Source organism: Catharus ustulatus, chromosome 24 (genome assembly GCF_009819885.2).
Source record: "Catharus ustulatus isolate bCatUst1 chromosome 24, bCatUst1.pri.v2, whole genome shotgun sequence".
Taxonomy (NCBI): Eukaryota; Metazoa; Chordata; class Aves; order Passeriformes; family Turdidae; genus Catharus; species Catharus ustulatus.
This window is the reverse complement of record NC_046244.1, coordinates 3115772-3143082: the sequence shown is the minus strand read 5'-3', so window position 1 is coordinate 3143082 and position 27311 is coordinate 3115772. Positions and strand designations below refer to the sequence as shown.

At 43.9% G+C, this 27311-nt stretch overlaps 1 protein-coding gene across 1 annotated transcript in view; it reads left to right on the top strand.

Annotated features, from left to right (window-relative positions):
• The window catches only part of DHRS3 (dehydrogenase/reductase 3), a 30637-nt gene extending 11973 nt beyond the window's left edge, over window positions 1–18664 (top strand). Inside the window, exons 2-6 of the mRNA XM_033079653.2 lie at window positions 10528–10671; window positions 11291–11410; window positions 12120–12358; window positions 13344–13469; window positions 14611–18664. Coding sequence (XP_032935544.1) covers window positions 10528–10671; window positions 11291–11410; window positions 12120–12358; window positions 13344–13469; window positions 14611–14695 — 714 coding nt within the window. The 3' untranslated portion in view covers window positions 14696–18664. The remainder of the gene's footprint in view (window positions 1–10527; window positions 10672–11290; window positions 11411–12119; window positions 12359–13343; window positions 13470–14610) is intronic.
• The last annotated feature ends 8647 nt before the right edge of the window (window positions 18665–27311 follow it).

Below are 27311 nucleotides of genomic sequence, written 5' to 3'. Positions count from 1 at the left end.
GGACACTGAGCAGTTCATTTTTCCATGCTCTCCAACAGAATGGATCAGCAGTAGCAGTGGGCAGTCAGGTGCTTTCTGCATGAACATTGAATTAGTGTTTGTCTGTCTTGGAGCTGTCATTTCAGTCTCCTTGCTGGCAGCAAACACAGACAGCTTGTCTCTGATCAGCACTTCCCTGGGCAAAGCTTGGTGGAGAGGGAATGGAAAATCCTGACCTCCCCTTTCTGCAACCTCAAATTCCCTGTACCCAGCTCCTAAAAAACCTTCCCAGTGAGGACAAGCTCAGCCTTAAGGTCATGCTTCCAAGTGGGATATTAAAGACATCCAGCTGGTACAAGTGCTTCTTTCCCAAATGGTAATAGTTCAGGGCTGGCTCTGGCCACGCTGAGCTGTCAAGAATTATGTCAGAATATTTCCAAGGCCCATGGGAAATGCAGGAGTTCTGCCTCACTGAATCAAGCTGTTTGATTTGGGGTTTGGGATGTGCTGGTTGTGCAATGTTTCTGCTGCTTGTTACTGGCTTGTAATCCAGCCCCTTGGAGACCACTGTGTTTGTATTTGATGTGCTTGTGGAAGTAGGTTTGTCTCTTCAAAAGCAGAGTCTCCAGCCATCAAAAGGGCTTCCAGGGTTTATTTCCCTGGATGATGATGTGCAAGTGTGGCAGATTGTTGTGTGACACCTTTTCTGATGGAAGAGGGGGATGTGTGTGTGCACATGTGTGGGAAAGGATCTGGAGCTGTGCGTGTCCTTCAGAGCAGGGTTCAGCAGTGGGTCAGCCAGCTCCTCCTGACATCACTGCACTTGTTTACAGCTCTCAGCTCTCCTGGTGCCTTTGACCACTCACACTGTCTCATCTGAGTCCAGCATTTGTGCAAAACCAGAAATTTAGAAGAGCATCGTACATCTATAAAGGGATTTTAGTTTCTCTTCCTCACTGACTTGAAAGGCACAGTAAGAGACAGAAAATTCTAAACCACTGAAAAGAAATTGTTAATAAAATTAATTATATAAAATTATAAACTACACATTTTCAGGTTGAAATTGTAAATGCCCTAAATAATCAGAATGCTGGTTATAAACTGAAAAGGGATCCATCTCAGAGGGAGCTGATGTATTTGGGATGGAGTTAGAATGGTTTCTTTAGCCACTGGAATCAATAAAAACATTAAAACACTTTTGGTTTGCATTTGAGTCTCAGATTTAGGCCGAGTGGTGTTACTTGTTTCAGGATCCAGGTTTCCAAGTGCAGTTCCAGCTGCCAGTCCATCCCAGCTCTCCCAGTGCTGCAGGTGGGCATTGCTGTCCTTCAGGCCATTACTTCAGTTGGGTTTGTCACTTCGATTTCAGTGGCAGCAAAAAGTGAATATGAGTCAACCAAAAATAGGCCTGTTTTTTCAGGGCTAAATTTCACACACTTTCTTGGAGCAGTTTCCAGATCCCCAATGCTCTGAAGCTACTGGCAAGGAGGGAACCCTTCAGTCACAGAACACACTGAGAATTACTGTGCCTCAATATTCTGTTCCTGCCCCTCAGCTGAATCTCAGTGACTGACCAGATTGCTTTATATAGTTCATTTTATTGGAAAGTCAGGTTTTTCTCCTGTTCTATAATAATGGATTTTATGTTCACATAAAAGTGAATTAACTTCATTTTGCATTGCAGTGGCCTGAGAAGCATGCAGTCACATCCAAAGGATAGTAACTCCAGGCTGTAGGTTGGGAGTGTGCTAAAGCTGGGTTTGTGAGTGCCTGACCAGCCCCTCTTGTTTAAATAACTGCCATCGTGGCAGGATCTGAATTTGAATTGCTTTGATCATTTCTGGGTAAAAGTAATGAACATGTATATAAACTTTTGTTTCTACATTTAGATATCATTTTATTTAACCAGAGCTGTGCTGTTTTTCACATTTTTTGAAAGCAGGGTAGCTACTTTATCTTAACAGTGTATTGAAAAAAAATTGTATAATCAATGAAAGAGCCTTTTTAAACCATGCAGTACCCCTGGGTGGGGGGTTGTGCTCTGGGAGCTTACAGTCCTGATTTCCATCCTCCTTCTTTGACTTAATAGACTGAGAGAGTTAAATATGTCCTGAAAACTGCCATTTGTACAACTCATGAATAGATTTTAGAGATTCTGCCCTGTTGCATAGCAACAGCCACCATTAAAAAATAACATTTTGGAGAGCACATGAAAAGATAGGCAACCAGTTAAGCATTTCAATATTGAAGCTTTCTTCTAAGCAGTGCTCTTTATTTCTTCAACTAAAATTCTTACAAGAAAGGCACCGTTTGACAGCTTTTATATGGCTGGAAAATGGTAGCAGTTCTCTTTTTCTGGAGGCAGAGAAAGGGGAGCTTGTCTGGAGCAGTTGCTGGTGTTCAGTTTATACACAAATTTAAGGCAGGCTATTTTAAATCCAATACTTCTGCAGTAGCCTCACGGGAGAAGTTATTTTTTCAGTCAAGAGTTGCATCCTATTATGCACATGGATGATCTGGAGCATATTGTAGCCCTTTCTGGAGGGCAGTTCGTAATGACAGCACTGGGAACATTATTCACCCTTAGATTTCCATGGCTGTTTTTCTTGTAAACCTCCCAGCTTAACATATTTAAACCCTTCCCTAGTTTTTCTTTCCAATGATGTTTTGAGTGTAGCATATAATTGATAAATCCATATTTTTCATTTTTGTAGAGCTTGTGGAAATATTTTTTTTTATTCCCCAAAATAAGTGAAGTGCTGGTGAATTGCTCATCCTGATTTAGCTTAGAGCAAAACTGAAGGTGTTCTGAATTAAAGCTGACAATTCTTTAAGCTGGTGATGCAGCATAACTAATGCTTTTATAATCCATGCAGGGTCTAGCCTAGGAGTCAGTGCTGTCCTGGGGGGATGCAGTGGCCAGCCCTCTCCACTGGAAGTTAAAACCACCCAGCATTTCAAGGTTATGCTGCTCTGCTACAGAATTCATCTCAGAAATAGAAAAGCAAACTCTGCAGAAGAATCCACTTCAACTGGCACCCAGTTTGTAGCTCTTTAATTCTTCTTTTACATAGATACATATTGTCAGGTTTTTCTGTTTTGTTAGTTGAGAAGTAGCAGACTTTTCAGTTAATTGTGGATGAAGAGGCAATTTGTGGGCAGTGTTGCCCAGTCAGGTGAAATAATATTGTATTGGAGCCACTTTTTAATTCCACATTCCAGTCCTTTTCTCTTAACATTATCTTGTAATCTAACTTTTGGATTTTTTTTAGCTTTCCAAGAACAGTTAGTTCAGATATAACTTTGCATTCTAGTAAATATTTAACTCTCTTACATGAACACTTAACCTACCACAGGCACTTTACCTGCAGAGTTAGGTGCAAAAATAATAATGCAGCATTTTGGAAGGAAAATGTGCACACAATAACCTTCAGTGATGCTGAAATGTCCTGTTGGACCATTGTAGTAATTTCTTTTTCCCCTTTGAAATGCTATTTACTGACTTTTTATCCCTTCATCTGCTCTGCTGGGCTTGCAGGACAAAAGGCTTTCTGCACCTGCATATTTCCCCTCCCCACAATTTCCTGAGATCTCTGTGGACATTTTTATAGGAATCTGGATTATAGGGATGCCATGCCAAGCAAACGGAGGCGGCAGCAGCACACTAGTTATTTTTGCAGGGTGGAGCATTATATTTCTATTGGTGGATGTCTCCAAAGCCTTACCTCAAATACAGAACTTTCCTAAGCCCTCCCCACCCCCAGGATTTTAGTTTCTTTGTGTGCTTTGGATCCCCGGAGCAGGGCTGCTTCTCACACATGGTGTGGCAAGACATTCACCATTAAAAATCTCCTTTTTATTTTTTTTTTTTCCCCCCCCCACAGATGCTTCCAGGGACCTTCCAGGGTGACAGCTTGTGGCCACTTGGTGCTTTGTGTTGGAACGTGCACTCGGTTTGACCCTGTCCCAGCGTTAATGGGATTGTAAAGGCTGACTCCTGCCTGACCTCTCCTTGCAAACAACCCTCACCCTTGCCCTTCCTCCTCTGCTCCCAGCAGAGCTGGAAGAGTTGCTCCCAAGGCAGTCTGGAGTCGCAGTTCGTGCTGCAGACGAAAGCAATTGGAAAAAAAAAAAATCCCTGGAAAAAAAAAAAACCTAAAAGTCATCAGGGGGCCACCTGTCCTTACATAGTCCTGAGTGTGAGAACAGTGGGCATTTGTTCCCTTCTTTAGGGGAGCTGCTCTTAAATGCCTGTGTGCACACAGAAAATCACACATTTTCTTTCCAAGCAAGGCCTCTGTTGAGCAGCAGGCAGGTGTTGACATACTCCTCTGTGATTTTTTTTTTTAGGTGCTGTTGGGTTTCTTTCAGAGGGAAAAAAAGGATGACTGGGATACAACTGGAACTGACTGTTGTTTAGGTGAATAAGGTTAATCCCACTGAGTGCTAAGCCAACATATAGATTTATAAAAGTTCTGACTCTAGACTAAAAGGATTGGAATTCACTTCTATTCTCCTTCTGAAGTCCCTTTAGCCCTAACTTTTAATCTCATTACTATATGTTACTCCTGGACTTAAACCAGTTTATAATAAAGTCTGTGGTTTGTGTTTACTAGGGTGGCAGGATTAAATTTAAATTCAATTCTTACAGGCTTTACAACTGCTAAATAGTAATCTAGAAAAGCTTGTGTGTAAAATAGATACATAGGCTGCAAGTAAGCCTTTCTGAGACCTGTCCCTTGCAGCTGTGGGAACTGAGAGAAATTTGCCACTGGCCTGTTTTGTTTGCTTACCTTTATAGAAGTGTCACTAAGGGGCTGGGTTAAGTATTTTGACCTACTTCAGGCATCACAAGGTTCTTTTTTTTCTCCTTTCTAAAGCCAAGATTGGCTTTTCACACTGCAGGGCCACACCTTTCCCTCTTGCAGAAATCAGCCTTTAGCTGCCTCTCCCATGAAGAGCTCCTGAAAGAACTTGTCTGCCTCTGCCTGGGGCCAAGAAAGGGGAAGGGGTGGAGAACCCTCCTGCCATTGACAGGCAAAAGATGTGGAGGGTTTGGGCTGTGGGGTTTAGCTTCCCTTTCTCACGGTATGCAAAACTCTGCCAGGATTATGGGACACACTGGAATGCGTTTTTTCGGAGGACAGGCTGTGAGTTAGTACTACCAGGCTTTGTAAATATAGGGGGATAAGACTGGCATACTTCAGTGGATTATCTACACTTTGTACTTCCTAAAAGTATGCAGGAGCTCTGAGTGTTGGGAGCAGAAAGGCTTTCTGTGTTTGAACAAAGGTCTGTGCAATTACAGATACCAGCTCACACAGAGCAACTTTTGTTCCACTGGGCTAGGAAGGAGGTTGAAAGGGGGAATGAAATGTGTTGAGCTACCAACTACTTCCTATCTGCCCTGATCTGGGGCTGGGAGCTGTGTTTGGTTTGTGGAGGCAGCAATAATGAGATCAGGCAGGAAGGGCATTGGTGTCTCTCTGCAGCACTTGAATCTTTCAGTGTCTTCAGATTGTATCAGAGAATTGCTTCATGAATCGTAAAATGGAGAAGCTTTCAGGATGGAAGGTGTATCTGCTAATCACAGCCCAGCTTGTCTCTAAAGACCAAGAGTGAACATTTCTTTACTCAAATACAACCCAGATAACCCAAGGGAGTGTCTGGAAGTAGCAGATGTTTGGTCTCAAAAGGGCAGTGGAGGCAGGACACCTCTCCAGTACTGCTCCAGCTCACTGGAGGCACAAATTCTAGCACAGCGGGTTTGCTGAAGATACAGTGCCAAAATCATTGACAGTGCAAAAGGACAACATGCCTTTGCTGCTGTCCTTGAATTGTGCTAGCAATAAAATTGGACTGAACAAGTTAAGTAGCCTTGTAAAGGATGCAAACTTAGCTCTTTGTGTCCTGCAGCAGTAATATCCCTCAGTCTCTGGAGGCATTGATCACATGTTTGTATTGTGGTTGATAGCAGCTTCAGCCCAGACCAGTTTAGACAGATTAGTGCCTTTATCTGATTTTGTGGTGGTCAGAAGCATAACTTTTCTTGTGTTATGGTTAAAGTCAGGCTCTGGCCCTGCAGTCAGGGTTGGGGCTCTTGGCACAGAGCCAGTGTAAGTCCCTGTTAGACAGCCTTGCCTTGGTCCAACAGCAGCAAAACCCTTCCCTCTGCTGCCCTCCGACCCTGGGGCAGGCTCATTAGCAGATTAAATTCAGAGTTAAACGAGCCCTCTGGGAGCAGAGGATGCAGTGCCTGCCCCTCCAGCTGAAAGGATTTTCCAGAGGTCAGATAAGGAGTTCTGTGACTCCAGATCGACAGATAAGGTTTGTTTTGCAAAAAAATCCATGAATAAATCCTGGGAAAATCTTCACCAAGCGTGATGTCACAGCCCTTGCCTACTTTGAAGTTCATCAAGGGGAGGAGGGCACACAGAGTTCCTCCATCACCATAAATCTCCTTTTCCCTGTGTCCAGGGGTGGGATCCTGCCCCTGGCAGCCTGCAGTGTCAGGGATGGCTTTCCCATTCCACCTGCCTGCAGCCAGCCCGGGGTCACACCGAGGTAAGGTGGGCAGGATTATTGGGGGGATTATCCACCTCCCCCAGCCCCTGCCCTCTGCAATTTTCTGGTCAGCAGCTCTGTGAGAGGAGAGTGTGTCTGGTGCAGCAGGGACAGGCAGGCAGAGAAGGACTGCAGGAGATGAAGCAGGGGAAGAAATAAGGGCTGGATTCTATCCAGGATGGAAAACTGTCTGTCCAAGAATTTATCCAAAATGCGAATTAAATATTCCTCTGTCCACCACTAAGTTATGGTGAATGGGTGGCTGTGCAGCATCCTGACAGGCTGGGAAATGATGAACACGGTGCCTCTCCTTATTCCTTCTCTCTCTGTCCAGACAGGAACTTCTGTGTCTGTTGGAATCATTCTCAGCTTCCATTTGGGACACACTTACTGCCAATTTAGACTATACACTTAGAAAGGAAAGAGGAGACAGACCAGACTCTGAGCCCCATGTCTGCATTTGAAAAATCATGCTTCCTAATAAAATTTCTGAAACTGCAGGTCTGGACTCCTCATGAGTGCAGAGCCCTGGAATCCCAGCTGGAGCAGGATGAAGTGATGCCTTTCTTGATGTTTACTGAGCAGAGAATAATCTTCCTGTATCCCAAGGGAAGTGAAGAGCCGAGTGTTTGGGTAACTGGGGCTCACAGGGCAGCAGCAAACAGCCCCAGGCCCACATCAGGTCAGCAGGGAGCAGAAGGGTTTGTTCAGGAGCACTGAGAAATGGATGGTCATCCCCACTGGCACATTGTGCAGGAGGGCAGGGAGCTGAGGAGTTTGTACAAAATCTCAGGAGGCAGCAGGAGAGTAAGGACCCAGAAAAACATCAGAAAAGTGCTGTGTTACCTCTACAGAAAGGCTGAACCAACCCCCTGAAGATGTTCAGGAGCAACAGAAGCCTCGACTGTGAGACAAACGCAGCAACTCCAGCCTTGTCTGCTGTAAGATCTGATGTCCTGGGAGGCTGGGGGGAGCCTGTGCCAATTCAGTCTGGCCAGATGTAAGAGAGAAATTGAAAGTCTCATATGATCTCATAGGAGCAGTCAAGCTTGAATTTGGACCAAGAGCACATTGTATTGAGTTCTGAGTTTTATCCATCTGTAAAAAGTAGCAGAAATGACGGCAGGAGCCCTCACTTCCCACTGGGTCATCAGGGACCTCTCACAAAAGAATGGTCTTTTATTTACTGCCTTTCTCTTGCACAGGCTGAAGCCTTCACCTGAGTGTGGACAGTATCAAAGACACAAAAGCTTCTTATGGAAAGAAGTCAGTGCTGAAATTAATGTTGTCACAGGATAAGCAGCAAATTCTGTCTTCCCCAGCTGGCCCCAGTGGGGTCACCTTGCAAGACCTGCCTCTGTAGGATATTAAAGATCCCAACAAAACTGTTGGGGCATAAAAAAATATTCAATCCAAGAGTTGCATCACAGACAGATGTTCCTTTGACAGGTCATCCTTTGCTTAACTGTTGTTCCATGAATATTTCCTGACGTTCAGTGCACCAGTGGCAGCTCCTGGGAATAGGAGCTGTGTGGATGTTTGAAACAGATTGAAGTGAAGAGTGAGGGATCTACTTTTATTTAGCAATAGCAGTGTGAAGCACTGGAGTATTAGATATGTGAGGGCAGTTTCCTGCCTTACACTCTCCTTGTCTGACACCTTATTTCTCTTTCTCTCCTCTTCCTGTCCTACCTTCCACTGCTCTTCAACAAGTCACTTAATTTTCTAGTGTGTGCATTGACTCATCCGACCCTGCAAAAAGGGTGAAGTTCACCCGGATGCAAAACTCTGTGGGCATCAAACTCGATGTTTGCAGTTGACATTTGGTGGTGGTTTTTTCCTCCCCTTTCCATGTGGGTTGTGAAAGGGAGAGCAAGTGTGCATGTGCTCACAGCTGAACAGTATTTTGTAAATACTTCCTGAGAGCTTGTGAAATTTCTCACATGTTCTTGATTTCCCTTCAGTTCTGCAGTGTACACATGAAAAATAATCTTTGGTCTAGCCCTGGGATCAGAAGTGAGTAAATAGCCATCAGTTTTGCAGGCTTTGAGGAGATGCCAAGCCCTGATGGCCAAGGGTGATACGCTGAGACTTTGCAAGCCAGACCAGTGCACAAGCTGCAATTTCAGCCATATGCTTCCCTACAGTTTTTAAGTGTGATCACAGCTTTTTCCTTGAAAATTACTTCCCCTGAGATAAGATTTCCCATGAAATGGCTCTGGCATATTTATACATGCTCTGAAGTTTCTGGTTAACCAGATTCATTAGTGCTCTGGAGAATTTGAGGATATAAATCTTATCAGTCTGGGTGTGTTTGTGTTCACAGATGTGCCAATGACATGGAAATGGGATTAATTGTAAATGTAACTCGTTTAGGAAATGGTTGGGGATTTGGGTACTTCTGCATTTTAGCCTTGCTCTGGCACACTGAAGAGCTCTTTGACCCTGCCAGAGATTAGTTTTAGTACCAGTTATGAGATAAGCTTAGCTAGTCCTTAAAAATAATCATGTTAAAGCTCCCTGCCAGAGATTTGTTGTGGGGAAGAATAATGCACACCTATTTTTTTTCCTGTTTCTCTTGCTGTTATTAAGTTAGTTGCAGGGATTGAGCTATAAGCAGTGATGCAATTCAGATCTTTTTCTTTCTGTTCTTTCAACTTCCAGAAAACTCAAAGATTCTTTAATCTTTGAAGTTTAAATACCGGTCAGATTCTTACAAACTCAATACACAGTGTGAGAAGGAACTATAATCCTGGATCACATGTGCTTGGAAATAGCACCATAATTTTGCATTTTCAATGTAGCAACTATTTCTTCTTTCTCTTGTGGATCTTGCTCTTAGAGTCACAGAGCAGTCAGCTGATTGCAGTAACATGCTCCATTCAGTAATTTATTTTTTGCAGAACGACAGTGACTCACCATTTATAACATGATGAGTGCTGAAAAGACTTAGTTGAAGAGCAAAAGCAATAGATCAATTCATTCATAGATGTCTTAGGTAACAGAGATGAAATTATATTCCTTCCAGTAGCCTTAAAAGAAAGAGAAAATCAGGTTGTGTACTCAGAAGAAATATTGTGGTTAAATCTGTTTAGCTGCAGATTAATGTTTGAAGAAGAGTGCTGGAAGCCCCATCTCAAACTTGATGTTTTTGCCTCACTAGAAAGAATTGTGCTGGACAAAGCCCCATGATGAAAGTTAATGAACCTGCTAACTTTTCAAGTTATTTCTATTTCTGACCTCACTGATGGTGTAGAAATGCAGCTAGGGCTGGCTGGTTATATCTCATTGTAAATCCAATCCATGCTCCATTATTTGAATGTTTGTTTCATGAATATTCAGAAATTTCTTTGTACAATAAGCAGTGTTTAATTTTTACCATGTTAAAAGGGACTGGCAAGCGAAATCATGCAGATAGGAGCTGCAAAATAAATTAATGCTTGGAATTTCTCACTTCAGAAGTCTGGAGTAGGATGAACTCTTTTTTGAAATGCACCTGAGACACCAACCTGCAAATCAGCATTGCAAGTAATTACTAGGCTGAAAAAAATACATTTTACTGCAGAGCAGGTTTTATCTTCAAATGTAAAACAAGTAGAGAACACACCAGGTACTCAGGAAGGTCTGTGATTTTAGGATTAATCTGTCATTCTGTACATGTGTATAGCAGAAACAGGGAGAGATCTGAAATGACAACATTCCATTTACCGGTCACGTTAGGCTTAAGATCTGATTTTTTTGTTTTAGCTTGTGTTGCTTGTAAAGAATCTGTAAACAGAGGATCAGCAGTGGGACACAGCATCCCACAGGATACTCCCCATGTAACAGAAAGTGACTGCTTGTCTTAAAGGAAGCAAAACAACAGCCCTGGCAATGAAAACACACCAGAGATTCCCATCACGCTGTCGAAGGCAGGAGCATGTTTTAATTATCCCAGATATGAAACAGAAGCAGTTCCACTCTAACAAAAGTTTCTTGCTGCAGATCATCCTGTGGGGTCGGACTGAGAAGTGCCTGAAGGAGACCACGGAGGAGATCAGGATGATGGGGACAGAGTGCCACTACTTCATCTGCGACGTGGGCAACCGCGAGGAGGTGTACCGGCAAGCCAAGGCCGTGCGCGAAAAGGTCGGGAGAACTCGTGGAGGGGTGAAGGAGCTGGGGGCTCCCTCTGCACGAGGGGCTCAGGAGGGACCTGCTGGCTCTGCACCCTGACTGGAGGGAGCAGCCAGCAGGGTCAGGCTCTGCTCCCAGGGAACAGGAGGAGGAGAGGGAACAGCCTCAAACTGCTCCAGGGGAGGTTCAGATTGGATATTGGTGACAACATTTTCATCACAACAGGCTGTACATGGCACATGGCACTACACATCCCTGTAAGTGCTCAGAAACCACGTGGATGTGACACCTGGGGCCATGGGTTAGGGCTGAACACACACCTGGGCTGATGGTTAACTTGATGATCTCAAGGGTCTTTCGCAACATTAACGATTCTGTGATTCTGTGAATCAGTATTAGATGAGAAAAAAAATATATTGGGAAAAAAAAGGTTACCATGCAGATAAGATTGTACAAAGTCCAGCTACCTCTGTGAGGTGATCCAGAGGATTACAAGGCCCACAGACAAGAATGTCAAAAACTATGAAAATAATAATTATTTGGGCAACAATTGGCTATTCGGCTCTAATAGAAATGACCAATTTGTGAGGAGAGATACCTTTTGTCACAAGTAATTTGCTTTTTTGTGCAGGTGGGTGACATCACCATCCTGGTGAACAATGCTGCTGTGGTGCATGGGAAGAGCCTGATGGACAGCGACGACGATGCCCTGCTCAAATCCCAGCACATAAACACCCTGGGACAGTTCTGGGTGAGATAAGCTCTTGTGTCCCATGGAGTTACTTGGGAAGGAGAGTGACAGGTTACAGCCAGTAGCTCTTTCTAAGGGATGCTTGGTAAAACCAGTCTGTTTTGAAAACAAGAGAGAAAAAACAATGTGAGGGGCAAAGACCAAAGAGGAAAGAGGTCAAAAATAAACTTAATTTTTTCAGTAGTACTCAGTATGTGATGCTCTTTATTCCCATTCTGTGATTTCCAGTAAAACATTTGATGTCTTTGTCAAAGCCTGAGCCACAGAGGAGTTTCCTGTGTGGTGATGTGAAGGGAACATCAGAGGAGCGTGGGACTATAGGGAAGGGAACTGTGGAACTCAGTCCATTTTGAATCAGACAATAGTAATAGAAAAGAGCTTCTTGTAATTTCATCACTTATTGAAGACTTTATCCCATAAAAGTTCTTAAGCATAGAAGGCACTCTGTTCATGGCCTTTATCTGGGAATACTGCTTATATATGTTTTAGGAAGGAGTTTTGTTGTGTTTCCACACAAACTTTGCCCACTTAGAACCTCAGAAAATGGCAAACCAACAAGGTCCTCTGCTACTCCTTTCCTGACATAATGAACTGGACACTTGGGCTTGTTGTGTCTGTATCACCTTATTTTTTTCAGTCAGTGCTGTTTTTGTTATATGACTGCTGAGCAAATTCTTTTTTTTCTTTTCTTAACTCTCTTATTCTTCAGACCACCAAAGCATTCCTGCCAAGGATGCTGGAGCTGCAGAATGGGCACATTGTTTGCCTGAACTCTGTCCTGGCCCTGTCAGCCATCCCTGGTGCCATTGACTACTGCACCTCCAAAGCCTCATCCTTTGCTTTCATGGAGAGCCTGACCCTGGGGCTGCTGGACTGTCCTGGAGTGAATGCCACCACAGTCCTGCCCTTCCACACCAGCACAGAGATGTTCCAGGGCATGAGAATCAGGTCAGTCCAGGGGAACTAGAATAAAGCATCTCATTTTAAATGAATCATCAGAATACACTCCTAATTAATGCTTCATTTAGTTAAGAGAATTTGATGTCTCATTTGGCGGCCTGGGAACAGAGGGTCACTTTAGGCCACCTGGGACTCATCAGGCTGGTTCCCTCAGTGTGCTGGGATATTCCTGCAGCCTGTGCTGGGGGACACACTGCTGCAGAGAGAACTGGAAGCTGTTTTCCCCTGCATGTGTTCAAGCCATACCAGAGAGGGAGGGGAAGCAATCTACAGTTGAGGTCATGCAGAAGGACCAACCTACAAATTACTTGAGAATTAACAGTACAAGTTCCTTCTTTATTCACTGGAATCCTTTCCCACTGAAAGGGATGACAGCCACTTACTGAAGTGAGACTATCAGCACCTTCCTTTTACCCCTGTCCAAGAGAACAAGTAATGACTGTCCAAATTAATCTTTTACAATGGGTAAAATAACCTGTTCATACAGATTGTGCTCTCTTGGTCAAGAAAATCTGCAGTGTCAAGCTATTGTAGGAGCTGGGAAGAGCCTTATGTTTGGAATGGAAAGCAGTGGAGGAAAATATTTGTCTTTCTCCTGTCAAGGATTTGAATCAGAGGAACAGAAAGTAAAAGGAAAAAACATCACTGAAAAGACAGCATTTGGTATTGGTTTGCATTCAAATTAAGAGAAGCCCTGAATCAGGGCTCTGATTACTCTCTGCCACTTCTTCCTGAGGGCACCAGCATGTATATTCTTAACTGTTTAGCTAACCCAGTAGTGCTGGTTGGAACTGGGATTCTGCTTTTGGGCTTTTTGGCTGGAACTGGAATTTTCTGCCTCTTAGAGACATAGCTGGTCTTGGACATGTTTGAAGGGCAGCAATAACTCAGAGTAACAGGACTGGACAGTGACACCTTACAGAAGGAGCTTGGTTCATATGTAATTATTTTATTTTTTAATTTCTTTCTTCAGGTTCCCTAGTCTTTTTCCTCCTCTCAAGCCAGAGACAGTGGCAAGGAGGACAGTAGAAGCTGTTCAGATGAATCAAGCCTTCCTGCTCCTTCCATGGACAATGCATGTTCTTGTTATCCTAAAAAGGTGAGTGTTCCTTGCCCAGCAGCAGCCTGGCCATGTAGGGAAGGTTGGCTCTGTGTCTGTTCCCTGAGGCCAAGCTCAGGCTGGCTGGAACTGCTTATTCCCTTCCCTTCAAAGACAGTCATGGAAGCAAAAGGGAGGAACTTTGAGATTCCCTTTGGAGATGTTTTCTGCTTGTATAACCCCCTATGAAACCAGTTTCCTTCCCAAAATTTGGGTTCCTGAGGTGTAAACTGGACTTTTGTCTATGGAATTTCATAATAATTAACTTACACAGGTAGCTGATGGGGATTTATTAAGTCAGTTGTTGGACTCCAGGCTTTTTATTGTGCAGGATTTCAGAACCATAAGGCTTGGACATCCCACCTGCATTTAGAAAGCATTGCTGTTTTACATCAGTGGAACTGTTAAATCAATATTTCTGTGTATGATCAGGATTGAAATTTTAAGGTCCCTAAGGAAAAAAATCATAACTTCATATCCTGGAACAGGCACAGGGAAAGGACATTCACTGTTGTGTTTCCATGATAGTCTGCACTAAAGCCTGTGGAAAAGCTGCTGCAGTCAGGAACTGAAACAAGGCAATGAGACTTCTGTGGAAAATAATTTTAGTATTGCATTTCAAACAAGCAAAAATAAATCACAATAAATGCTTTGCTCTGAATGTAAAATTTGGGGTAGAAGTTCCCACAAATTCTCTTGGCAAGAAAAAGGGCTGTTCTGTTTTATTGTAAGGATCCATAGGTTGTTTTCCATTACAGTAGCTGTCAGGAGATCAGGTCTCTATCCATACCTTAGGATAAGGAGGCCCCATGCACAACCAGATGGGAGATCAACCAGAGAATTCAGGTTAAATTTCTGTATATCAGAGTACAGTATTAAGAAGGAATAAATCATGACTGTATCTTTCAAGTTACAGCTTTTACAGACTGTTTTGGATAAATATTTCTGTAGAGAAAGGGTGGATGGAGCTTTCTCCCTGTAGCCTCCTCACAGCAGGAAATTGATGCCAGTTTTATCTGTGTCTCTCACTAGCTGATTTTTGAACATTTGTATATTTATGTACATAAATGCATATTTATATATCTCTCATTAGAACAGGGGTTTGTCTCATCTGCTCATTTTCTTTCTGCTTCTACACCAGCATTCTCCCCCAGGCAGCACTTGAAGAAATCCACAAATTTTCTGGGAGCTACACCTGCATGAACACTTTCAAAGGACGAACATAGACCTGATGGCACAAGGACTGTTCTGCAGTGAACCCAGCACAAGCAGGAAAATCCTCCAGGACTGAATCAGCAAGTCTTGGCTTTCAGCCTGTTCATGTGACTTGTGCTGCTCTGAGGCAACACATTTCTTGCAGGTCATATCCATAGTAACATGATCTTTGCACAGGATTGACTGAGTGGACTGTGGACCCTTGGAAAGAAAACCAGAAAGTGTGAAATGTTTCTATGGTGTTTAATTCTTTAGAGTTCAATTGTTAAATCTACTCATAGTTTTAAGAGATGATTTTTGTTTCTGAAGTGTCTGTGGGCTGTTGCAGTGGAGAGGCAGCACATCCCACCCCAAACACACTTTGTGCCCTCTCTGCAGAGGACCTGCCATTGGTTTCATTTCAGCTTTTTGAATGGGGAACTTCAAAATTACTTTGAAGAACTAAAAGATGTGGACATTTTATGGATGCTTCCTTCTCTTTCTTCACTTCTCATCCCATGATGAAGCTGTTCCCAGCACACACTGGGGAAGGAGAAAACCACTAATGTTTTCTTTGCTAAAGGCCACCCAGGACTTCTCCTTCTGGGCCCAAAAAATCTGTTGTACTTCCCCTGTGGAGGCTGGACAGGAGGGCTCAGGCAGCAGTGCTGAGAGTAAATAGTGGAAGATTCTTTCTGTCACTGAACTCATGTGTGAAATTGTCATTCTGATTTTTTTTTTTTTTTGTTCATTTATGATAAAATATAAATATATTTTTAGCGTTAATCCCAGATTGCCACACATGTAGGCAGCAGCACATTGGGGATGAACTAAATCTAGAACTAAAACTAGAGCCTGCTTGTACAAACATACATTCATAATCCATGCAGAGGAAAATCCATTGTATCAATCTGCACAGTGAAGTGGAATAAGCTCTAAGAGACAGCGCTGTCATGCTCATGAGATGTGAAATTTGGGAGCACATTTAGCAAAGACCTGATTTAATGCATTTCAAATCCATCTGGGAATAAATCCATTGTGCTTTAGGGACATTGAGTTAGGCACTGTTCAGCCAAAAGTGATAAATATGCTTGTACTGAGGTGCCAGAAGCAGCTAGACATTATTTATTTTTGTAATGAAATATTCTCTTTGACAGCCTAGGAAGGGCAACACTGCATTCCTGTACAAAATGCAGTGAGCAGCACATTGGAGCACCACTAACAGAGGAATTAATGGAATTGCAATGCAGGAAGTAGCAAGTCTAACTGGAGACACCTGAATGAAGTGCCTCAAGGATGGATGTGTGATTAAAGGAAGGAATTTAGGGCTCTTGACTCAAATTTTGAGCTTTTGCATAGATGTCCTGTGTGGCTTGGGGCAAAATGCATCATCTGAAGAGCACCCTGATGTGCAAAGCAAATATTTCCAGTGTTCCCCTACCTCAGAATTGCAAGTCTGACTACCTAAATGTCTGTCAAGAGGTCACAAATTCAAATGCAGCATGTTCTAGAAAGGAAAAGCAGCATTCATTCATAGACCAAGAGGTTCTATACAAAAATTTAGATAAGGAGAAAACCCACAAGTCAGAATACATAATGTCCTAAAAGACATCTGAGGTACAGCAGAAAATTTGAGAGCTGTGTTTAAAACACACCTTTGGTTCTGCCATGCAGAGGTGCAAGGTGTGAATGTTAAAGCCAGGTCTGACATTACTGCAAATGCAGTAAGTGATTTCATGGATTACATGGCAAGTAAATGTGAGGGATTTCTCCCCTCTGGAGCTCTCCAAGAAGGAGATGCTGCCAGAGGTGCCACTGTTGAAGTCCCTGTGCCTGGGTGAGTGTTTGGAGTCTCTGCCTGAGTCAGTGCAGAGCTGTAACCTGGAGCACTGTGACACCTCTGAATGTGTTCCCTAAAATGCTGTTTTCCTTGGATTTCCTGGGTGTCTGGGGTTCTCTGGAGAGGATGAAAAGAAACTTCAATCTCTCTGATTTTGACACCTACCCTAATAGATGCTTCCAGCTTTATTTTTGTCAGTTTTTTTGAGAAGCCCATCTCAGTGAAAAGTCAGGTGCCATGAGGGGAGAACCATTCCAGGATCTGCCTGGAATGCTGAAGGTACCAGGTGTATCAGGAGAGGTTTGGGAGAGGAAGGTATGGTGATAGCAGCTTCCCTGTGTGCTCTCTGATCCATTCCAGTTCCTCACTAATCCCAGCTGGGTGTGCCAGGCTTGTAGCTGCAGGAGCAAACAACCGTGGTGAAAGAGCAGTGTTGCCTTAAATTAAACCTCTGTGCTGGGATTCTGTTTATTGGTAACTTCCTAGTGCAGATGTGAGGAAATAACACACTCTGGAATCGCCATTCATCCCCAAATCCTGTCCCTTAAATAGCTCTGCTCTTTCCCTGCACCACACAAAAGATGTTCCCTATCTCCAGAGCTGTCTTACACACTAAGTGCTGTTGATTCCTTTCTGATGAATATAAACAAGTCAGAGCGTGGCTGAGACTCATCACCTCTCTCCTCCTGCACACACAGAGCTCCTTCCCTCTTTCCCCAGGCCCAGAGTGGACAGCAGGTCAAATAGCAGTCACAGTGGGGGAGAGGCTTGCAGCAAAAGAAAATAATGAGGAAAGCATTGACTTTGCTTTTCAGATAGCCAGGAAGATTTGGGTGAGAGTTTCTTCCCTAGTGAGTGTTGTGAGACAATGTGGTCTCCATCCAGCAGGCAACTGCAAACGTGGATGGAGACACTGAAGACTTTTTTTAATAGAAAGGCTCCTCTGGAATCCTGCTGAGGTCTGCTGGGACCTTCCCACAGAAGGGGAGTGTTGGGTAATCCTGAAGTGCTGCAAATGTGGACAAGCTTTGCTGAAGCCCAAGGCCTTCTCTGAGGAATTTCCGCCCTTTGACTTATTTTAATTTTGATTTTCCCTGCTCTCTTTGCTGCCTCCTGCTCTCCACTGCACATTTTTTTTCCCTTCTGTTTTCCTGTGTCATCACTGCACTTTTCTGTGCCACCATCTTGAAGCCAGATGTCATCCAAGAGTCTGGAGTGAATTGAGATGAGATTGGGGTATCCATTTATTATCCTGCTGCAGGAATCCAGGAGCAGGTCACAGGAGTTTTACTTGCTCCAAACTCTGAAGAAGTAAAAGACTCCTCACTATCACTCTTATACAGGAGATTGCTGCTGGTTTAAAATTTGAATGATAGAGAAACATGAGCTGGTTTGGGACATGTTCCCCTGACAAAAGGCCAGATTTAAATGGGAGGATTTTTCAGTTCAAGCTGGCTCCAAGGGCTGCTGTTTATATGAAGTGATTTCCAGAATTAGCAAGGACAGGGAGAGGAGGAGCCTCTTGTATCTGATCCCTCATGTTCAATATTTCATTTTGCAGTTTTTGATGAGAAAAAATTGCACCCTCAGGTACCCTTGGTGAACTTTAAAAAGGTTCTTCCAGCCATGTCCCTGCCAATTTTCATATTTTCAGCTGCATGACAAAAAGGAGTGGGCCCTGAAAGTGGGAGCTGTACCCTCCCCACTCACCCATTGTTCTGTTGAGGTTAAAAAGCAATAGAGTCTGTCCCTCAAGTTCTTCTAGAACTGCACAGAAAGTGCCTGGGCAAGTGTTTCTGATGTTTGCAGAGAAACTTGTTGTACTTTTATGTAATGTGTTAATTAGTGTGGGTGGGTATGATCAGATCTAGTCTTGCAAGCCTTTCCGACAACTCCCTGAACACTCCCACCTTCAGATATTAACAGATAGCGCTTGCAAAAGCTCCTGAAAAGCCAGGAGCAGACTTGGTGCAGGCAGAGCATAAGTGGGTGCATGTGTTCAAAGAGAACACATCTGCTTGTGGCAGACATGAACGTGGCCTAGTGCCTTCCTCGAGCTCAAATGCAACTGTTGGGAAAAGAATAAGGGTGATCTTTGGATCATCTCTTTTGTTTTTATTTCTTCACATGGCTTTAATAAATTTAATCTAGGTGACAGCCACATTTTTGACAGCACTGGTTCCTAAGTTTGGGGTAAGGCAGGATTATATCAAATGCTGTATTTTAAATTTTTTTACCAACCATGAGCCCTGAGAATGAGAATATTCTGCACTGTTTGCAGCTCTCACCTCCCCAGCACTGAGATCCTGGTATGTTTGGAGTCTGAGCAAACCTGTCAGTCACCAGCAGCAGTTCCATTCTCTGGGGAGCAGAATCCTCTTTGACCTAATGCTTTTCTGAAGGAGATGCTGAGCCATGAGTAGTGGCAGCCACAGGTTCAGGGACTTAGAGAAAGACAAAAGGAAAACAGAAACTTCACCTGCTCCCTGCAGCTCATTCCCTTCTATCCTGTGTTTCCTGTGGGAAGTTGGCAATTCAGACACTTCTTTCCCCTTTTCCACCTCAGCACCTTCCTTCAGTACCTTGAGGGAGCTGAAGCTGCAGCACAAACTCCCTGTGTGTGCTCCAGGGAGCTGCATCAAAGGTAAGGAGGGGGAGCAGCCAGGGCTGTGCTGGGGGCTGAGCTGCCCCAGCTGCAGGCACAGCTGGAGGACACAGCACACCCCTGCTTGTCCCCTGCACCATGGAAGGCAGCCAGTCCCTGCCCTTTCCTGTCATCTTTGCTTTCAGCACACCCTCTTTGTTCCTGTAACAGATCTGTGAGCAGACACACACACTGACACAGCCTGCCTGGACTAAAGGCACAAACCTCTGAGACAATTTATATCTGCACACCTTCCCAAAGAGTCCTTACTAGTTCCTTATGCTCACCTTTGCTATGGGTGTTATCACATATTAGCACAGAAAAAAAAAAAGGCAAATGTGTGATGGTTTTTTTATGCAGCAAATAATGACTTTTTTTTCTGGGTAAAACTAGAATAATTCCTCCTTAAATGAGGGAAGAAAACACTGTAATTGGAGAGTGACTGAAAACTATATGAGAATACAAAATAGAAGATAAGATGCAATCTTAGGGGGAGTGTGATGGCCCTAAACAGACAGAGGCAAGATGCCACCTTACATCCCTGAAGTTATATAATAACAGAGGCGTGTGATTTCCAGCCAAATGCAAAGTCTATAAAAGAAGCCCGTTGTTGCTCCTGCTCATTCCAGTGGGTCACCATGCCCTAAAAAGCAGGCAATTCATTTTGTAGCTTGCTGGCTTGGAAACTCCAATGTGCTGGTAACTAACAGCTGACTCTTGTTGGTTTTTGTTTGGCTTTTTTTGGGGGGGTTTTTTTGTTGTTGTTTTTTGGGTTTGTTTTTTTTTTTTTTTTTGAGGGAGGAAAAGCAGCCCAAACATGCAAAAACAAGGGGCAGTTTGACTCCCTACTCACTTTTTCCAGCTGCAAGGGCCATCCATCATGCCAGGTATTACAAGGACAAGTGGTTCTCTGGCTTGTGTCAGTATTCATCCTGACCTGGTGCTACTAGGTAGATGTGGTTCTATTTCCTATTTTTTTTCTTAAGCAAAAGCATTTTTTAAACACAATTTTCTTTATCTTAGTTGCCTCTATTGTACAGGCTGTTCACAGACGGGCATCCTAGACATGAAGTTTCCCTATCTATGTTAATCAAATGGTGATGAAAAGAATACAGAAGTGAAGAGTTCCCATTGGGAATCTTCCTTCCCCAAGCCATGTGGAGCCAAGGAGAGGAGCACTGTTGGGAGATCAATGCCTTCAATCAACCCATCTCACAAGCCTGCTGGCTAAAATGGCCCTAAAATGTCTAAAAAATGGCCCTGGCTTCCAAAATTGTCTTCCTGCATGTCCCTGGGGTATTTGGCACTGAGTTTGGTTTCCTGAGCAGGTGACTGTCACAGTGCACTACTACAGAAAGGCTGCACATACAAACTCTGGTTCCACAGGACAATCTTGAAAAATCCAGATTAAAGCAGGAGGTGACAGCAGGTAAGCAGGACAAACCCAGCACGGAGGGAGGGCTCTGCTTGTCCATAGGTACCAGGGAGCTTCAGGGCACAGCTCCCACCTCCTGCCCCAGATCTGCCCTGACTGGACCCTTGCACCCCCATGTGCAAACCCTGTACATGAACTGGGACCTCCTTAATTTTCTAGCATCAGACACTGTGGGGTGCAGCCACCAGCTGCCCTTGGGCATCACTGCTGATCTGATCAGAGTTCCCAAACCCTGGGCTGGCACATGGCAGCGTTAACTTCAGCCACAAGATAAGGAGACAATTCCCTGCTATCTCTTCCAGAAGGACTGAAGTAAGTGCAGAGTGAGAGGGTTTCTGGGGTGTTTTGGCAGTGTCAGTACTGCTGTCATGTGGAATAAGGAAAAAGGGCTCATGTCAGAGGAATGTTAACAGAAGATAGGAATGGCAATAATGGAAAACAAGTGATATCCAAACATGTAATTGCTGTTCCCAGAGCCTGCTGATTCCCTGTAGTCACAGGAAGTCAGTTCACTGCAGTCTTGCACCTCCTTCAACTCTGCCTACCACAAGTAGCAGCAGAGGTGACAAGCTCATGATCTCTGCTCTCTTCAACTGTTAATTCTAGCAAAATAGATGCTAAAAAAAATAATTCTATCCATCAGAGAACAAAGCAATTCTTTGGGTCAGCCATAAAGAATGGAGGAGTCTCTCAGGTACCAGAAAAAGGAGCCACAGCAGCTCCTGCCTGATTCCCTGAGGTCTTGGGCCACATCTCCCCTTGTTAATGTAATAAATGGGGAGGAATATGTTTGACTCAATTCAGCCATGGCATTAAACAGAAATCACAGATTAAACAGATCAGCCTGGCTGATCTTCCCAGCAATAAAATACCTTGTGTTCTTCCCTGAAGTCCCATCAGAGCTGCAAATTCATGGAGAGCACTTGTGGAGCCAGGCAATCTTTTACTCCTGTTCTAAGGACTGTGCAAAAGCCAGTGGAGAGAGACACGAGCAAGCACTACCATGTGTGCGTTGGTGGCTCAATAGCCTGGAACTTTCAATATTCTGATATTTTTGACTATTCACTAGAAGCAATCTGACATGTTTCTCAACTCTCTGCTATAGCCAAAAAGCCTTCTTCACCCACATCAACTCTTACAGTATTTTTGAACCTTAAACCACATTCAGTTTCTCTGTTGTCTTGTTGTTTTAGCTGAGGTTTAACAAACATGTTAATCAAATTATCAAATACAGCCTTGAATTTCTTTAGAAGTGATTTGATGCTGATGTAGAAAAATAATTCAAAAACCCCAGTGCTGATGTCCTGTAGCAAAAGGTTCTACATATGTTAAAAAGCACATAAATAATTCACAAACAACTCAATTTAATTGTGCAATAGAATGCTGTGCTTCTGCCATCCCAAGGATACAGCATTGAGCCTCCTGACCTCATTCTGTTTTACACATGCAGAGTCAAAGAATCTTTATTCCAGTTTTAAAAATAAATTACAGAATTATAAATTTTCTTATGTAAAAATTACTTCTTGGCTTTGAATTCAGACAAGTACACACAGCTCTGATCCCACATCAATTATGAAAATAATGTTAATTCTTTCAAGTTCTGAAGCCCAGGATTTAGGAGCAGTTGTACTTTCTGGCTGGAGATGTCACATTTCCTGTGATGCAATGTAGGAGGTAGAGTTGCAATCTTCAGTATTTCCTTTTCAAATCCTCTTCCCATTGCCAGTCAGAGTTGCCAGAGGCTCCTAAAGGCACAGAGCAGAGGAAGTTCTATTCCATCTTTCCCTGACCTGAGTTCACTGGAGAAGAGCTGCTTTTGAATGAGCCACAGGAGCCATGCTGAGTTTATTTTAGCTGGGTTTATATTAGGTCTGATTTCTGCTGATCCCTTCATTTTTCATCATTTCATGTCTCTTCCAGTTGTTCCCATTAGAGAGGGCTGTGTCTGGAGAGTTCCTGAGCCAGAATGCTGTGCCTGCAATTGTTCATCTCTGCTCCAGCCCCTCACCTGAGCCTTGTGCACACCTTCTCAGACATTAACTCTGCAAACCTCCCTGAATATCTTCAGATTTGTTCCTTTGAAGCAGGAAGTGTAGCTAAACCCCAGAGAGCTGTTAGTTCTGTTCATAACTGCACATTCTGTTGAACACCTACACGATCCGAATTTGAACTGGGAAGGACTGGGAGGGAGTGGGTGGCCAGAACCTCCCTTCATGGTTGAGGGGGAATCATAAGGTAAAAATCATCTCTTGAAAAATAGAAACACAGTGCAAGCCCTAATACCCAGCACTGCTGTTTGATTCCTTCTGATAATTTACCACACACAAATAATAAAATAGATTATTTTGGTGATTGAAATAAAATAATAAAATAGATTATTTTGGTGATTAAAAATAAAATAAAAGACAAAATAAAAGATAAAAAGATAAAATAAAAGACACTTCAGGGTGTCTTTTTGCAGTCTGACATACACATCCTTTAAGGCTGGGTGAGCAACTTGTGCTCCAGTTATCTTTATTAGAGCCAGCAGCACTGCTTTACATGGGCTGTAAAATCAGCCTGTTTGCTTTCAATAGATCGTTTTTACATCGATTTCTTTCAGATTTTCATTTATCAAATATTTTATGCACATGATGGTTCTTGGCCAGTGATTTCCTTGCAAGCTCTTCACCGTAACTCCCGCTTTGAGCGCTTGCCATTCATTAATGCACAGTTTTCCTGTGGAACTGGCCATCCCAATCACATGGTGGCTTTGCTTTCTCCTGGCTGGATGCCTTCCAATCCCACAGAAAGCTTTCTAGGGGCTCCAGGATGTCTGGTGATGACTGTGAGATGGCTTCTGGCAGCAGTGTTAATGCGAATGCATATTTGAGTGTGTTCTCATGACATATTTCCAATCCTGTGATCAAAAACGTGCCTATAGACATTTTCAAGGGAAAAAACCCAAACTTGGGATACTGTCAAAAGTGCATTTGCCTTTACTTGCAGCAGAAAATTTGGTTTTGTTTCTTTCACTGGATTTGCCTCTCAGCCTCAGATCATCAGGGGGAAAATAATCACACTGGAAATCCTGCAAAGAGTTCATTAAAATAAGAGTGACCTCCCAACATCAGGGCATGGCATATTCCCACATGAGGGCAATGGCATGATGGTGTTTTGGGATTTGTGTTGCTGCATAGTCACCCTTGGTTCATTTAACAAAATAAAGTGGACTAGAGCTGAGCTGCAACCGGGGTTTGGGAAGTAAGGAAATGCAGGACAAGCACTGCACGTTGTTTGAGTCTCACCTGGGCCAGCTTGGCCCTGCCAGAGCATTTCCATTTGTTACAGACATTGGAAAATGGCACAGCCTCACCTGGTGCCTCACAATGAGATAATTGATGATTGTACTGCTGGCACAACCCTTAGGGTCACCCAAAGACCCTCTGGGGACAGCAGGAGTTTCTGACCTGGCTGGGGCTGCCAAAATCCGGGTCAGAAGTTCTAACAAAATGCAGTATTTGTTCATGATCTGTTGCTTAATTATTTCACTCTGTATAGACAAACCCCAGTGGCAAATCTCTAATTGGATTTTCACACTTGCCCTTGAATCATTGGATTAGATTGCTGCTTCCTCTTAATGCCATAATTACAACATTTCCATGCCTTAAACCAAAACAAGGCTTGGAAAGCAAGCCCTGTGGCTGCTGCAGCCCAGGGATGTTCTGGGAGAAGGGGGAAGGTATCTGCTGTGCTGAATTGGCCTAAAAATCACACGGAGGCTCTGAGGGTTTAATCACAGAAATGTTTGCTCAGTGGCACTCACAATGGGTTTTTTTCTTGGAACTTTGAGCAAACGTAGCCTTTGTTTGCATTTTTCTGTGGGATTTGTTTACTGTTCATTTGTGCTGCACATGCTGTGAGAAATTAAGCCATTATGTCCTTTTTTTCCTTTCTCCTGCTTTCATTCCTCTCTCCCCCCCCCTTCAAAATCCTTACAATTCCTTTCATTACTTGGTGTTAACAGGACAAAAGAAATAAATACTTGAAAGAAGATACAAGCTGTGTTTCTGTTTGACTTTGGAGCTGCTGTGGTAACCAAATACCAGTCTGCAAGGTCAGAAAAAGAAAGGAAGGAATAAGAAAACTGCCCAAAAGCTCAGACCATGGGGCTCATTGGCTTTTGACCAGCAATTTCCAGCCACATGCCCCGAGAGCTGAGCAGTCACTCTGTAAATCTCTGAGTGTTTCATATAGTTTCCTTGTCATGTGGCCATTAAGTTTTATAACCTTTATATTTCAAGGGAAACAATGAACGTGAATTCCTTCGAAATGCCCTAATAGATCCCACATGTGAGCAATCCTTCATATTTTGGTTGCCCTGTAGGTGCTGAAGCCACCCGTGGATGGTTGGTGTTGGCCCTGGGCCGTGGATGTGCCTGGCCAAGGGATCCCTCCTGCTGCTGGGTGCTGTCCTCTCACCAGTGCTGAGGTCACTGTCCAGCCACACCAGCACCAGGGTCCAGCTGGGAGAGCCCTGGGGGCTGCTCAGAGCCTGCAGGACATCCCTGGGGGAAAGGAAATAATGGGGAAAGGAAAATAGAAAGGAAAGGAGAAAGGAAAAGAAAGACGGAAAGGTCACCAGTCCTGGATCCAGCATTGATCAATCTACTGGGATGTCATTCTTGGTTTCAGCATGGACCCAGCTGCATCAGTCCAGCTGATGGGATGTCCAGGATGCTGGGGGCACTGCCCAGACTCTGGGGGTGCTTTTTTATGGACAGGGTTTCCCACTGTCAGGATTGTTGTCTCAGTTTCTATGCAGATCAAGTGTCACAGGTGTTCTTCCAGACCTTTCTGGGAATGGGTTGGAGGCTTTGTGGGTCTCTGCTGATCTTGATCCCCCTTATAGTCCCTGCCCACTCCCAGCCTCATTCCTGCCCTTGTGCTGTGCTTGTCTCCAGGAGTATGAACAAGGATGTTTGTCCCAGGAAAGTGCTGCCTTACATCCTCATGGGCCCTTCTCAGCCACGTTTTGTTCTTTCTCACAGCGTGTTATCAACAACAATCCCTGTTTGTTATTTCCAGCAGCCCTTGGTTGGCTCTGCAGCCACCCTGCTCTCACTGTTTGACACACACACACACATTTATCTCCTGGGATTCTGCAGCCCAGCGTGGGTGGGGCTCCAGTGGAATCTTTCACAGCTGTGGGAAGGGATGGGACATGCAGAAACCTCAGAACCCCAAGCACTCCTTACCAGCTCATCAAAGGCTCTCAGGGTCACAGCTTTCCCTGTCCTTGGCTTTAATTTGGAATCATTTAGACGATTCTGGATTGGAAGGGACCCCCCAGGGGGTCCAGCTCTGGAATGGGCTGTACAGGGCTTGAAGCCACAACTTTGGTGTTATCAGCACCAAGCTCAGCCAACTGGGCTGAGCACATTTCACTCCTTTGTTTGAAGCATCATTCCTGGATCTCCCAGTGTTGACTCTGACCCTGGAGTCCGGGGCTGTGTCTGAGCTGAGCCTGTTCCCCAGCAGGCACTGAACTGTGCCCCGAGCCTGGAGGGGAGCTTTGTGTCTGTGAGGGGCTGGCCGCAGTCATGGGGGGCAAAAATCTTCCCCAGGAGCCAGCTAGAGCTGAAGGATCTGCCTGAGAGGCTGAAGGGGGAATTTCTGATTGTTGCCCTCTTACATTTTCATGATGTGGGATGGTTTTTAGGAGCAGGGGATGGAGGTATTGGAGTTTGCACGTTTGTGGTGCTTTTTGTCTTGGTTTTGTCTGAGTTTTTTTTCCCACAAACAGAAGCCTCTAAGTTGGATACATGGAGAAGAGGACATAGATTTCCTTTGAAGCTTGACCTGTTAATTGCTCTCCTGTATTTTTAAAGTGGAAGTTTTCTCTCTCAGTGTTTTCACAAGCTCTTTTCTGTTATGAACAAACTCTGGGGTTTGGGGCTGAATTATTAAAATGGCTGCATCAACTATGTGCAGTCTGTTTTTTTAATTAGGTGATTGTTAAGCTGCACCTGTAAACAATTTGAGCTTCACTGCATTCAGCTTACCTTTAATTATGCAGGTATGGCATCTTTTGAAGTACTTTTGCTTTTCTGTGCAGTGCCTGGAAGGAGCAAACAGGGATCTGTGGCACTGAGCTCTGTGATTGACTTTCTCTCTCACCAGTTGAAACAATCCTGTTCCTTTTTACCCAGCCATGACTAATTCCACCACTTTTGAAGAGGCATTGAAATCCATAACAAAGTTTGCACAAAGGATTCCTTGTATGGAAATTAAATGTTGTTAGTTATTTTATAGATTAATTATTTGAAGCTGTGGTGAGTACCTGTGCTGGCCCTACTGTTGAGGAATACAGGTACCACGAGAATTATGAGTTATGCCACGTGGGCTGAGGGGTTTTTGTGTATCCTCAGTTTATTTATGTAGCAGTTTGAAATTTCATGTCCTCCTGACAACCTTACTTGGCTCTTCTCAGCAATTTTCATGCCTTGAAAAAATGGAGCATTAGATGGGGAGGGTGGTGCTGGATCATGTGCTTTGGCAGGGCCTGGGGGTTTTTATTTCAAAGTACTCTTTGTAAACTGGTATTTTGCTACTTTGGTGTGGGAGTGGTGAAGTTTGGAATGGATGGTGTCACTAAATTAGTGACCACATCAGAACTAGGCCAGTGTTCACTGCTTCCAGAAAAACGAAGCCATGTGTCAAAGGCGAGGTCATCTGCTGACCCTGAGA